The sequence below is a fragment of the Egretta garzetta genome, unplaced genomic scaffold, assembly GCF_000687185.1.
Source record: "Egretta garzetta isolate BGI_Z169 unplaced genomic scaffold, ASM68718v1 scaffold353, whole genome shotgun sequence".
NCBI classification, from domain to species: Eukaryota; Metazoa; Chordata; class Aves; order Pelecaniformes; family Ardeidae; genus Egretta; species Egretta garzetta.
The window spans coordinates 1,718,249-1,732,541 of NW_009259307.1; the positions used below are offsets into that span (position 1 = coordinate 1,718,249).

Here is a 14,293-nt window from a genome sequence, read left to right on the forward strand (position 1 = left end):
TGGCTGTGCCCCTGGGAAGCGTGGATTTCCAGGTGGATAGCCCGGCACTCCATACCCTCTAGGCCCCGGTGGCCTTGTGACAGCTATAGATGGGGGAGGAAGGTTTCCTCCTCTGCTCTGAGGGGGATAGTGGTCATTCGGGGCAGGGCCTGGATTCTGGAGTGACTGAGAGGAGCTGGCTTCCTGTGGCTGGCCTGTCTTCTTCGCTTCGTTGCCACCCTGTCCTTTCTTGTTGTCTGAAATGTGTTTGGAGAACAAAATTAGAAAATGAACGTGCAAACCAGAAATTCCCTGGGGCCTCCTCTGCCAACAGCCTGAAACCTGGAGTAATATATCTTCATGATTTTGGCACCATATTTTCCCTCCAGTCATTTCTGCAAGGCCCAAATGAAGGAAAGAGGAGGCTTTTCCAAAGTACACTTAGGTATCGTCTATGAATGACAACAAAGGTAGTAATTTCAAAGTTAAGCGGGCAGGTTTTGAGGCTGCAGACATGCTTTCTATGTCATTCTTCCAAAGCCAGCCATCTGTGATCTGGGTTTCTCTGCTTGGCTTGAGCCTTTACTGGCTGCATGACATGCATGCAGGATAGGGAAAACCTAGAGGTGTCCAGGGGAAAGGAAACAGCCTACAAAATCCTTCAGGACAGACTGAAACCTGCCTGACCAGGCTAGGCTTTCCGATAAGGACTGCTACCGTACTGTGTTCTCACTATACCTTCTCCCAGAGGTATAGAGGACAAATGCTGTCCTGAGCAGTCCTGGATCAATGAAATACAGTAAGATTGTGCAAGATTTGTACCCAACTGGTTTGTGATAAGTAAGAGGGATCACTGACATTCACACTGGGCTTTAAGTGTTTGGGATTTTTTTTGCAGGGCTCGGACCCTGCAATTCATTATTACAGGGGGTTTTTGCTTTGGTGTTGCCTGGTGTGGCCTAATGTTACAGTATTTATTCAACAAGCCAAAGAAAGAAAAACTGAGTGGAGATAAGGTTAATAATTGTGATTCGGTATCGTGAATATCTTTCAGGAGATTATGGCAAAGGAAGCAGTCAAGGCAGTGAAGAAGACTATGGTCTGGCATACATGAATTCCTGATTCTGAATTGTTCAAAACAGTCCTTACCTTGGTTTGGAGTGGATTCATCTTGCTTGCCTCCTTTTTGCTTTGGCTGTGATGGTTCTGTCTCAAATGGATTTTCCTCTTGTTCATTTGATTTTTGTGCCTTTTGTTTATTTCTTCTTTTATTTTCTTCTGCTTGCTAATGGTGGGGAGAGAGAGAGGGGATCTTTCAGTGACCTGAATGGCTTCTCTAATATTTGGTAAAACCAAAAATCAATGGTTCTCTATTCCTTACACTTTGTAGCTTCTTTTTAAGTTCCAAGTTAGCTTCCTTGTAGGATTTGGATGTAGCGTTGAGATAGTAAATACTCAGGCTAAATTTAAAGAAAAATAATTTCTTGTTAGGTAATGATTTAAATGTAAAGACTTTTACAACTTTCCTATAGCAACAACTACAGTTGTGCTAATATAAAGTCTGTGTCTTTTCCTCATTTATCATGCCTAATCAGTAGTAGTATTTTGACAACAAACAACATGCTTCCTTACAGTATGAGGAAGGCACTGTTCTTTCAGGGGAAAAAAAAAGGTGAGAGAAATCATTCTGTTTATTAATACTCCACATTCATTTCTATTGTAGTTTAGGAAGATGTTCCATAAATCTATGCCTCGCTATGAAGTGTGTTCTAAAGAATAATGTATAAAAGTTAATTAACTTGTATGACATACCTTAAAAATTATTAAATCATATCTATAAAAGCTTTTGAACTAATACAATAGGCAAACTCAAGTACTGGCAAGAAAACAGCCAAAAGCATAGATTTTCATTTTTATTTTAAAATGTGACCTCTTTTATCTACTAAACAAAAACATAACTGCATAATACAATTTTCATTTTTCAGTGTTTTGTATTACTTTTGTGATAACTCTACGAAATTATTTTTTTCACCAACCTGATTTGAAGAAATTCTGATATGAAGGCTTTTATTGATGTAAGCAATCAATAATTAATCTGCATATTCTATTTTCTCTGCTTTGCCTGATTTTGCCTTGTATTTTCCTTCATTTTTAAATTTTCTTTATTTGTTTTTAGTATCTTTGCCTTGGACCATTCCAGGAAAGGAATATCACTCAAAAAAACCAGTAGGGGTTGGCCAGGTATTTCAGAGGACAGTCTGGATTCTTTGGTTTTCTAACCAAGGGTTAAAATAGAATATGATGTTATATACTTTGGAAAAATTTAATCTCAGAATTTCATTTTGCTCATGTAAAATCCTTCTGCAATTTCTATTGTATTCTATAATCTTGTCTATTTTTATTGGCAGTTCTACAATGTAGGGTTAAATCCCAGCTCATCTCTACATAGAATTAATGTTTAGTTCAGCAGTATGCTAAATAATCCAATATATGTATACAGCAATTTAAAATGCAGAACTCAATGCAGACTCTAAGAAAGACTGTTCTGGGGTCATTATTTACCAGGTACTGATTCACAAAAAAAATTTTATTAGCCCTATTTCATAAAGTCTCCAACACCCTGTCTCACACTCCTGTCACAACAGCATAGAGTGCATTGTTTATCAAGGAAAGGCCAAGGCACTGAACATCAGGCTCACTGAAAGTTACTGAGAAATAATTGTTTCACGGTGGTCATGTTTCTAATGAACTTGCTAAGAATTTATGATGTGCTGTTATGCTTACTGGACAAGCTGATCAAAGTCACAGCAGTTCAAATCCCCTATAGCCTTTTGCATTTTAATAGCTTTTCAATTATTGTGTCAACAACAACTCTTTTAAAAGCAATAACAAAAGCAAAAAGAAAGCCATTTAACAAAAAACATTTGCTGCCCTTTGAGCAATGGTGCATTAATTATGATCAAATAAAAGGCTCATGAATTCTCCAAGTCCATCACCACAGGGCAATCAGCACTGTATTTAATTAAGTATTCAGGCGGTGAAGATTCAGAGTGAAAGAAACTTAACTGTAGATTAAGCCAGCTTTGAGTTAATACTCTATACGTACACCATCAGCAATATAAAAGGTAGGATGAGTCCAGGGTTAGAGGCATAACCAAATACCTTCCCAAACCAGGAAGGGAAGTCATGCTCCAGAGTTTCTGATATGACTTCAAACATTCTCGTCTTCCCACTATTAAACAGAAAAGTTGACAATCTATCACATAAAATACCATGGCAATGTCAATGCTCTGGTATGAGCATATAGGTTAATCACATCACATCAAACCTGGGAAAAGGACAATATCAGTTAACATTATTTAAAACTTGACACTCTGAAAGGAATATTATTTAAAATAGTACTTATGTATTTTAATGGGGAAAATAGACACCAATATTTTTATTATATGCTAATAGATTTTGCCTGCTGTTACCACCAAGACTACTCCTCAAAAAATCAGTGTACCGAGTTGTGAACTCCATGCCACCAAGCAGAGAAAGAAGTGGAATTTGGCCTCTGTGAAGTCATGGTGAAAACTTCAAATCCCATCTTTATATGACTGACAAGCAAAAAACTTTCCCCTTCCCATTGTTTTCTGTTCAGCACTGTTCAGTCTAATTCTCCTCTCTCTTTGCTGTGTACCAATGCTATAGAAGTCAGTGGGTGTGGTTTAGGAGAATTTTTTATTGTTACAGCAATCTAATAACCTTCATGTGTAATTGTTCCATGGCCAGCTTATGGAGAAAGTGTTTTATCCGTAGGCTATTAACATTATTTTTTTCTTGCAGAAGCATTTTAGTAAATGTTCCAAAAGTCCCTTCTTGTTTATTTCGGTTTTGGCTGTGCCTCACAATATAGAATTTGAAAGTTTTTACCTGAACAAGGCCAGCAAAATGAGTCTTTATGTGTATTGAGACTAATTGGTAGTTGGTTAAAGGGATTGTCACCAAATTGCCACCTGATATTCCAGTCATTGAGGTCTCCTGTCACCTCTTTTCAGCTCTTGTAAAACATTTCTGACTACCAGGTCTTTTTCTTAATCCATTGTTCTCAACGTTTACCCTATTCCAGGTCATGTAAAAAGGTTGCAAGTAGAATTCTTCTTTGAACCAGTTCTTTCTCTCCGCTTCTCCCACCCACCCATGACACATGAGAAGTTTCACTCTGTGTTCTCCTTATCTTTTCCCCAGCATGCACAAAGCTGCTTCTGTTACAACTTTGCTAATTCTGTCCTGGCTTCCCTACTCCTGGCAGGTCTCTCTTGAGTTCTATATGTTGCCTTTAATGATAGATTTAAAAAGCAAAACAAACCAGAAAAAAATCAAAGTTTCATAATAGATGAGTCACCGAGTTACCAACAGAAAAATATTTTTTTTTTTTTAATATAGAGTCATGTGCTACCAGCATTTATCCACTGGCTGCTCAACAGAAGGATTACCTACACCCAGGTTGAATGAACCTTCATTAGTTTCAAGTCCTCCCCCATTATATGTTACATTGAAGATTTCACATTTTTTATGAAGAACAACATATGTCTGTATGTGACAGAAAAAAAAAATTGCAGGTACGATTATCTTTCTCATTTTGAACAGTAAACCTACCATTTCAGTAATATGTAATTCAATAACTGCAACTACTCAGATCTGATTCCAGATCTCTCCCTCTGTACTTTCTTCTCCGTGACTCAAATAAAAAATCTTACTTTGCGTCACTTGCTTTGTTATTATTGCTTCCATAAATTGAAGCAATTTTTTGTCTCATCAGAATTTTTGGTGCATTATACAATTTTCCCTTTTAGGTAACTGTGACTATTGCAGGTGGTTAGAAAATGTGGCAAGCCTTCTGCTCCCTTATAAAGTGCACTGGGGATTATACAGCTATCATTTTACTGACAATAGTAATGTATTATTCAACCTTTTAATTGGAATCAAGATGTCTCTTTTACTGTTCTCCTACTCTTGCTTTGCTAATACTTTGTTCAAATCCAAAGACAAAAGTCTCTTAAAAATTTTAATTTCATATACTGACTATTATTGTGTACTCATTATAGTTGTATGCCATGCTACCTGGCAAGTAAAGATAGTGAAAATGGTCCTGGACTTTCCAGTTAGTGTGAACAGGAGAAAGTGTGACAACATCTAAGCTAGCTTGAATACAAGGCACATGTTTGCACATACAAGGCAGGAGGGACTAATAGATGTGGAGTTCTTGAAGACTTCAGAAAGAGGATTAGCTTCACAGAGATAATACAGGTGCATGAAATACTGTGTCAGCCGGAGAGAATCACAGCAGGCAAAGACTGCACCACCATACGTTTAGCATACCACCACACATTCTCATATGCCCCTCCTACAGGGCATATGCAGACTTTTCCTGAAAGACATCGGTCCTAAGGCGGGAGAGCAGAGATGCATAATAGGTCACTGCTCTACTCCTTAAGAATGGTTTCTGTCTTAATTACAGCAGTAATGACCATCTTTTACATTACAACTAACTAAAAGAAAATATTTTCAGTTCTACACTTCAGATAAAACTTTTTAAAGAATTACTCAGTTCTCTAGGATTCCAGCTTCAGGAATTATCCACAGGGGGAAATGTGACACAATTAAACACTCAGCTTATTGGGTGCTGACACTTATTATAGAAGCTCATTTTCCATTACTGCATCATTCACTGTGATGTGATGAGTGGTTCATTACATCAATAACAAAAAATGCACGTAAAATGCAAAAAACCTGAAAGGACCACAGTCAAAAGATGGTGGGATGGAGACAATGGTGTACACAGCAGGCAGCGTGGAGAGAAAGAGGATGAAAAGCAGCATGGCCATGTAGAAGTTATTGGATCTGGAAGCCTTGAAGACCCTCTCCTGGGGGACGTTGCAGCACATCACTGCCCAGCACTGCAGGTACATCGAAGTGTGGAGGCGGAACACGTTGATTGCTGGGAGACATGGAGCATAAAAAGATCCCATCCTAGAAAAGAAGCAAAGGAAAAAATAGCCACTTTATTGTAGGACTTCAGTCTTCCTACTTATGCCACCAATTCCCTATGTCTGCGGCAATACACACTGTGCACTTAGAAATCAAGTTCATAAAACCACCTTTAAGTTTTTTTACTGTTTTTGTCTCTTCAGTCTTGCTTTAAGAAGAATTGAAGGCATATGGAGAGGATTCCCCATATGAACTTTTTGTTTCAAAGTTACAAAGCCTTCTTTCTCTGCAAATTAAATGATCATCTGATGAAATGTTACCCACTCTTACTTTGTCCCTTTAGTTCAGGTAGCATCTCACTTGTGTTGTATGAAAAAGACAACCCTAAAGCTAGGTATTACTACAATAATCTAGGTTATTCTTTATTATTTTTCTTAATATACAGCACCATTTTAAGAAGGATATTTTTGCTTAGTTGACATTTATTTTCCTTCTGTTAGCATGGTTATTAAGTGCTTCATTCCAACAAACTGCTTATTGCTAAATATATTTTTTTTGTTATTAAGTATGTTTGCATGGTTATGACACTGAAATAGTTGGGGCCGTTTTATTTTTGTCACACCTTATTTCTTGTGCCATACTGACTGAAGAGCAATTGCTTTCATTCACCTGGCCAAATAATATAGAATGTATCATCAGACCAGGAATCTACTTTTTCCTTAATCATTGTCCAGGTGACCAGGGCTGAGCTGCTTTGCCTCTGAGTGCTTCACTTTTTCTATTTCAAAAATAGGAAATTGATCTACATGGTTGGAAAGACCTTTTGAGTACCAAAATATGATGACAGACTCTATTATATTAATCTCTCTCCTTCTTCTTTTCATGTATCTTCAATGAAAAAAGTAAAGGATTTGCTAGTCTATGCTTGAAGGGAGAGACACGTCATGGCCCTGTTCCTTACCCTCATCGAAATCAGTTGCAAAATACTCCTCAATTTCAACAGGTTCAGAATCTGGGTAACTTATGGCCATTATCATAATATTTCAGTGTAACATTTATTATATGGCAGACAAATTCTTGCCAAAGCTTATTAATAGGAGCAGACTTGCAAATTATTTGCATCCCACATGGTTTGTGAAAACACAGAGAAAAAGAAGAGAGCACTTTTCCATGATCTCTGTGCCAGAATGTGTATATTGGATCGTGACAGCTTAGACATGCGCAGAGTCTGTACATATAATGAAGTATACGAATTATAGATATGTATAGACATTTTGTTAGAGAATAATCAGGAATCGACTCCCTTGCTGAGTCCTCAATGTCTCTCAGGTAGAGAAAGATTTCCAACTTGTCTTCCAAAGTGTTTATTACAGCAGTAGAAAGTATTAGTGCCATCGATTGTGTATAAAATTGCAAGCAGAGTTTATGCTGCAGCCTCATCATTTTGATGAACAGCAGCCTAAGAAATGTTTCCTATCAGAAATTAGAATTCCAGTTCTAAGGCAAATAGCAAGATGCCAACTGCAACACTAAGCTGCTTTTCTAAGGTGCTAGACACAACATAGGTGCCTCATATGCCAGCAGCAGGGCTGGACTCCTTCCAGCCACATTCTTGTGGCATGCCATCTCTACGAGGCCATAGGTGGTGCCATGCTGATGCCCAGCAGTATACCCTCCTTCTGAGCAAGCCCCCAGTGCTGCTGTTGGGACCCTCATTGCATCCCCTCAACAGACCTTGGTTGGTGGGAGCTGCAAGATATTTATAGCTTCTTTCTTTGCCGTATTTCTGTGGCATTTCTTTGACATGCATACAACACAAAACCTTTGGGCTTTACAGAAGTGAGGGCTTTCACCAAGCAAAAATTCTTATCAGCAAAGTCATATTAAAAGTGAAAAATTAGTCCTTAGCAAGAACTAACTTTGAGAAGTCAGCAGTGCTTGAGGAGGACAGTTCCTGAGGAAGACCAAGCATCTTGCATGAGGACTCTACATGCTGGTATTCTTTACCACTCATGTAAGGTCCAAAAACTGGGATGAAACTTAAACCTCTTCCCCTCCAGAGCTAAGGACTAATACTGCAGCAGTAACATTTTATGCACATACACATGCCTGCACACATAAGTATACATACATTTGTTTTAAGACCTTTTTGCACAGGACACATGGAAAAAGAGTTGTAAGGTATTTTGAAAAGCTGAAATTCAAAGCAAACCAGTACAGACCAGGTGCTTGCTCCAGCAAGCAGTCAGCCAACAAAAAAGATTAATCTATGCAGCTTTTTACCCGTTGGTCTTACCAGCTCATTGCAAAATCCTGATGCATCTGGTCACATAATCTTAGCCCAGAACTAGTTTTGAAGTGGTTCCACCGATTGCAGTGTACCAGCGTTTGATATATATTGCATTACACTTCCATCAAACTAAAGGAATGGGATAGGATCAGCATTTCAGAAGAATCTTTCATAGATACAGCTAAACCCTGTAGTCCTGTGGATGCAACATGCTTTGCCACACCTACCAGATCATGCCTTGGTTAAAGATCAGTCCCAGGACATTTCCACTTATATCAAACTCAGAATATGAAGGCTGAAAGAAATAACACAGATGCTTTCATTAGGCTTGCACAAAGGGTTTTAACATAACTTACAGTGGATTAAAGCTGTCACTTCCAACAGTAGCAGCACACTGGCATTGTGTTGTAAGGCCTCTTGCTGCACCATATTGGTGAATCATGAAACAACTCAACATGACTCAAGGCCAACAGGCAGACTTTAATATAGCTTTTGGCATCTTACTGAAAATCTTTTTAGGATTTGTTCAGCTGAAGGTGCTCATGGAGAATTAAAAAAAGTCTGGTTACTGGGTAAACTTTAAACCAACAATTCATAAATTTTCCATTTGAGTGGCTAGTGGCAGTCATCTAATGTGTCCTCCAATACAGTACCAGCCATGAGACTTCAGTGATTTAATTCCTGTTTGAACTGTACACTGTCCTTCATATTTTAAGTTTAACAGTTACACTGTTGATGAATTCTTTTTAAGCATTGATAGATGTTGCCAATCATTGTCTTCCCTGCTTAATATGAATAACTTATTTCTAATTTGAGTGTGTTTGATTCTAATTTTTACTTCAAGATTCAGCCATGGGGTCTTATTATCAATTTTTCTGCTGAAGAAAGCACTGTATCATAAATTTTTATTTCTGATAAGACACATAAGTATCATAAGCAAGTAATTCTTTAGTCTTATATTTCTGAACTAATCATCCGACCCTATCATTCTGTTTTTCCAAATATTCAGTCATTTCCACGTCTCTTCTTTTACCTTATTTATTAGTTTTTATTTCATTAACACTTCCATCTGCAAACATTGAGTACACTGCATTTGAGTGATGATTGAAATACACACATACATATTAGTCTGTGTGCATATGCACCAGAACAAAACTTTCTGGTAATAAATTGTAGCTTCTGGTTTACACCTACATGTCTCATTCAAGCATTTTATTCATATGGTTTTGCATTGTCACAGGATTTTTCATATAAGAAAGTTTTGCTACACCATAGCTGGTGACTTGCATGATTGACCATAGTGGGTGGACAAAAAGATCATGAATAAGTGTATCTTCCAGGTATTAATGACATAGATGACTGATAGAGGGAGGAAGGGTCATGAGATAGAAAAATAACTATTGCTTTATGGTTGAATGAAGACAAAGTTATTTTGTTAAAATGATCAATTAAAATCACAATTTTGAATTGTACTACATTATATTATTGGAATATTTTGAGAAAAATGCATTTTTTTACAGATGTATATGTATAAGTTTACAGCAAACTGCTATATTTATGTTGCATGTATTTGCGAATCTGCTTCCATACAAGGAAAGATTAAATAATTAGCCGTATTCAGCTTGGAAAGCCGTTCACTTAAGGAAAGCTGTATAGAGAGATAGAATGTCATAAGTGACATAAAGAGATTAATAGGATCATACAGAATCAAACAATGTGTGACTGTTCTTCATAACACAGGGGCTAGCATTAACAAATAAAATAATTGGAAATTTAATTTTTAAACAAACAAAAGGAAGTGTTTTTCCACAAAATATGAAAGTTAATCTCTAGAATTCTTTGCCAAAAGACATTTTCGTTGTCAAAATTATTTAGGGTATAGAAAAAGTCTAAAAACAAAATGGTTGGTAGGTACATCATGACTACTAACTACAGAGACACAGGTATAGCTACTTCCTAAGGAAGATTTTTAACTTGGGTATTTCCAGAAATGCAATGATTTCCAGTTTGGAAATCTGGCTGTTGTTTCAGGCAGCTTACTGGACCTGAGGACCATGATGGACCAGATCGTTATAGCCATTCCTATATACTGCCAAATAAAGATGTCAATAATAAGTTGGTTTCAGCATCCCCTACCAGCAGATGTGTTTTTGACACTTCGAGAACAGTAATGTAACGTGGAAATAATTGTCCTCTCATTGCTGCATAAACATGCCACAGCTGCCATCAACAGTGTTGAAGCCCTTGTGTTTGAGCTGTGAGGTTCACTCTCACTGCTTATTGTCCCTATGTTCTTTACTTTGCATATGGATAAATAGCTGGAAAGAAGGATGGTATCTGTGCAGCTCTTTAGTCCAGACCCTTAATTAAAGCTCTTTCCTTTATAGGCTCTGTTCTATTGGTTGAATTACTGTATAATATTCCATTTAACATCCCTAATGGTAACAAAAAACAGAGAGAAAAAATCATCTGAATTGTTAATGGATGGATGTATTCATTATCACTTGGCAACTGGCACTCCCAGTTCAGACCAAGCTATCCTACATTTCACTGTGTGGCTCCCAACACCAGCACACTTCAGGCATCTCACAAAAAATGCATCCAGTAGCCCCCTCCAGCTGTTCTTGATACCCAGGGTCATCTCAAATAATACTAGGCACCTGTGTTTGAGCTGGTCATGCAACAAAAAGTTCCTGCATAAAAGGCAGCTGATTCAGAGTAAATAACAAGACAGAAAAGGCTTCAGGAAGCCCAAATGGAAGCCAAATCACCTGATGTATAGTATCTGTCCTACAGTCTTCAGAATAGCTTTCAGGCTTGCATTCATTCAGGCTCTTTCATTGATTGTGGATATCCTGAGAGGGAAAAGATCTAGGCTATCACTTCACATCTTTGGAAAATACAGTTTTTGAGCTATTTTGCATCAGATGTAGCACTGGCTATGATGATTCATGTGTTCCCTAGATCCAGCCTTAGCTATTGTGATGACTGTGGAACATCTGAAAATGTGAGGAAGCTCCAGATGCAATTTAAGTATATGAAAATACATGGTTCCACAAGCTATGCTGGCTCTCTGACCATGCTATATTCAAATTCCTGCATTTGATATTGCAAGGGTTTGTCCACAGCCTGGCCAACTGGTAGTCTTTGTCTCCAGCCCTACACCAGTCCTGTTTGAGACATAGCATAGAACTAATAGGGGGAAACCTGAACCTTTCTATAAAGGCCAAAATTTCATAGGAGCCAGGCAATAGCAATGAGATTGCTATACCAGAAAACTGTTTTTTCTATAGAAAACACCTGAATTTTCTCTCCCTCTGAAAAATTAGAATTTCCTGAGATACTGCGTTTAGTAAACCAAGAAATTTGTACATGTATGAAGGTAAAATTTTGAGGAAACGAGGACAAAAGGATGGCAGAACAGCTGCTCATGCAGAGTTACAGTTGGGCTCAGTGATCTTAAAGGTCTTTTCCAACCAAATGGTTCTATAATTCTGTGATTCTATGTACCCAAGATAGCTTTAAATGACTTAGCTCTTTTCCATACATCTCAGTACGTACAAACGAGACTTCAAGAGCTTCACAAGCTTTGCCAGTACCCTGACTACTACTTAACAGGTAAAAAAGCAACGTCAGACCTTAGTGTAGTTATCTTAGCTGACTAAGTTAACCAAGTACAGATCTGTGTAAAGTGTTAGTCTCACCTCCCAGATGAAGAGCTCTACACCCACTTATGTTATGGGACTTACTGACTTTATTTCAGCTAAACTAATTCTAGCAGAAATATATAAGATTTCTTGAATAAGTTCTTTCATATTTTTCTCCACAAACACTGTGTGCTAGAAGACCCTGTCCAAAATCCCATAGAAGTCAATGAGATTTTATTCTGTGGAACAACGAATGAATTTTCAAATTGGAAATGTGTGAAAAATGTGTACCCAGTTTTCTTACATAACTGAATGAAAAAAAAAAAAACCCAACATTTGCTAAAGTTACCAAAGTCTAAAGGATAAGACAATATTAAGGCGTAAGAAAATTCTGAGAAAAACTAATACAATGTTGTTCAGGGATTTTGAAGGCGATGTGATTAGCCAACTGTTAAATCTGTAGGATTGAAAGAAAAATGTAATTTACTACAAAAATGTGAAGTAATAATCTGACAAAGACATTTAAAATAGCAAATCAGATACTTACAAATCCATACTCCAAGTCCCAGCACCAGCAGTAATTGAAAAACCTAACGAAGACAGCTCTCAAGAAATCACCAATTAAAATTGTGATGTATGTTGTCATCGTGTCAGAGACAGTCAGCCGCACAAATTCCTGTTAGAGCAACATTTTCTTTTAAGAACATTTTTAAGCAATTAATAATTACAATAATAATGAAATACTGGACTAGATCCCTAACTGTGCTTACCCTGCTTCAACATGGAAAAGACTCTGCTCCTCCTCTACATTCACCAATTCTGAAAAATGCCAGGAGAAAAACTGCCCCTTGTTTACTAGAGGTATCCTTTGCTCTAATTTGTGATCATATTATCAGGTAGGACTTCCAGGGTATGATTAGGCTGGGAAACTCTTCCAGAAAAGATTGCTGCTATAACACAAATTTGAGCTGATATCTTAAACTGCTTTTGACCCCTTTGACTTTGTGAAGGTTGGGAAAAAAAAGGTGAATGACTTGTTTTCTCAAGGAGCACCAACTCCCAGTGAATATGGAGAGGAAAGAAGAAAATCCTAATGGAAATCCTCATTCCTCTACTTTTATTTTAGTAAGTCTCACCAAACCCTACTGTAAGAGGCCTTACCCCAATAACCCAAAAGGCTATTACTCTCCCTGATCTGAAATTAAGGAGAAAATTAGTGCAGAGATGAGTTCTTGTTGTTCTTAGCTTATTGCTCAGCATCAGTGAAAAGAATAGAGGGGCTGTTTTTCCTGCCTGTCTGCTCCCTGCTGGTGATTTATTCATTCAGGAGGTGAGATTGTCAGAGTGATGGAGCAATGGCAAAAATTGTGATTCAGTGGTGAATTCATTCTCATGCACAAAACAACAATAGGGTACAATCAAATAGAGGAAAGGGGTATGCTAGAAAATTCTGTGGAATTGACAGTTTATAATAATAGTTCAATAAGAACAAATGTTCAACTGATTCAAATAAAATGACTGAGTAGATTTACCATTAAATCACTGTTGTTCTTTTGTATTATATTACTTGGCTAAAGACAGAGATGCCTTCTCAAAAGCACACTGCTGTAAGAGCTATCTTACACATATTTCCTTGTTGAGCTACTCCTTTTTTCTTATCTTTTCTATAGGTCTGTTGTGGTCAGAAACTGATATTGCTTAATCAAAATTCTGATCAGAATTATGACATTTATTAGGGATTGTGACAAATCCAACTTTTCAAAACTGCTAAACAGATTTTGCAAGACAAAGATGGGACAAGGAAGAGGAAGGTAAATGAAGAGAACAGTGACAAGGAGGGGGAAAAAGAAATGCTTTCAATGCTGTCAACTACCAGGAGAAAGAATTCCCTACTAGACAAGGTTGAAAGAAACTCAGATAATTTTTTCTCAACTTTTTAGCTCAGGGAAAAATCCCACATCTGCTTTTTCTCACCTTTCCCCACCTTAATGCCACTTATTAGCAGAAATAAAGAGAATTTAGGTATCATATCTTGTAATAGATTGTGATCTGTTTTCAAATATGAGCTCAAAAGAGTTACATTACCTGTCCTACCATTGTTTCCCAGCACGGCCCTCTAGGCACATCTGCAGGGTCCACCTGTATTGGAGGAGCAGTCGAATTTTCTGGAATAGTACCATTGTATAGACTGGCTTCCCATATTGACATGTTATACTTTACTATCTTTTCTTCTTCCAACTAAGTAGAGAAATAAATCGGGAAAAAAAAAAAACAAAAACGCAACACGAGTTTGTTAACAACTCTCAATCTTTTCTACTCCAAGACTCCCACTACCAGTGAAATAATAATTCTGGATGTGATTTACAGTACAGAAAAAAAAAAGAATGTCTTTCACTGACATGTC

General features: G+C 37.4%; 1 protein-coding gene across 1 annotated transcript in view; it reads right to left on the minus strand.

Moving 5' to 3' along the window:
- Nucleotides 1–14,293, minus strand: part of TMC1 (transmembrane channel like 1) — a 71,451-nt gene that overhangs the window by 13,254 nt on the left and 43,904 nt on the right. Inside the window, exons 12-19 of the mRNA XM_035891733.1 lie at nucleotides 13,975–14,127; nucleotides 12,437–12,565; nucleotides 8,470–8,537; nucleotides 5,755–5,994; nucleotides 3,086–3,211; nucleotides 1,361–1,439; nucleotides 1,129–1,264; nucleotides 5–236 (exon numbers count right to left, since the gene is read on the minus strand). Coding sequence (XP_035747626.1) covers nucleotides 5–236; nucleotides 1,129–1,264; nucleotides 1,361–1,439; nucleotides 3,086–3,211; nucleotides 5,755–5,994; nucleotides 8,470–8,537; nucleotides 12,437–12,565; nucleotides 13,975–14,127 — 1,163 coding nt within the window. The remainder of the gene's footprint in view (nucleotides 1–4; nucleotides 237–1,128; nucleotides 1,265–1,360; nucleotides 1,440–3,085; nucleotides 3,212–5,754; nucleotides 5,995–8,469; nucleotides 8,538–12,436; nucleotides 12,566–13,974; nucleotides 14,128–14,293) is intronic.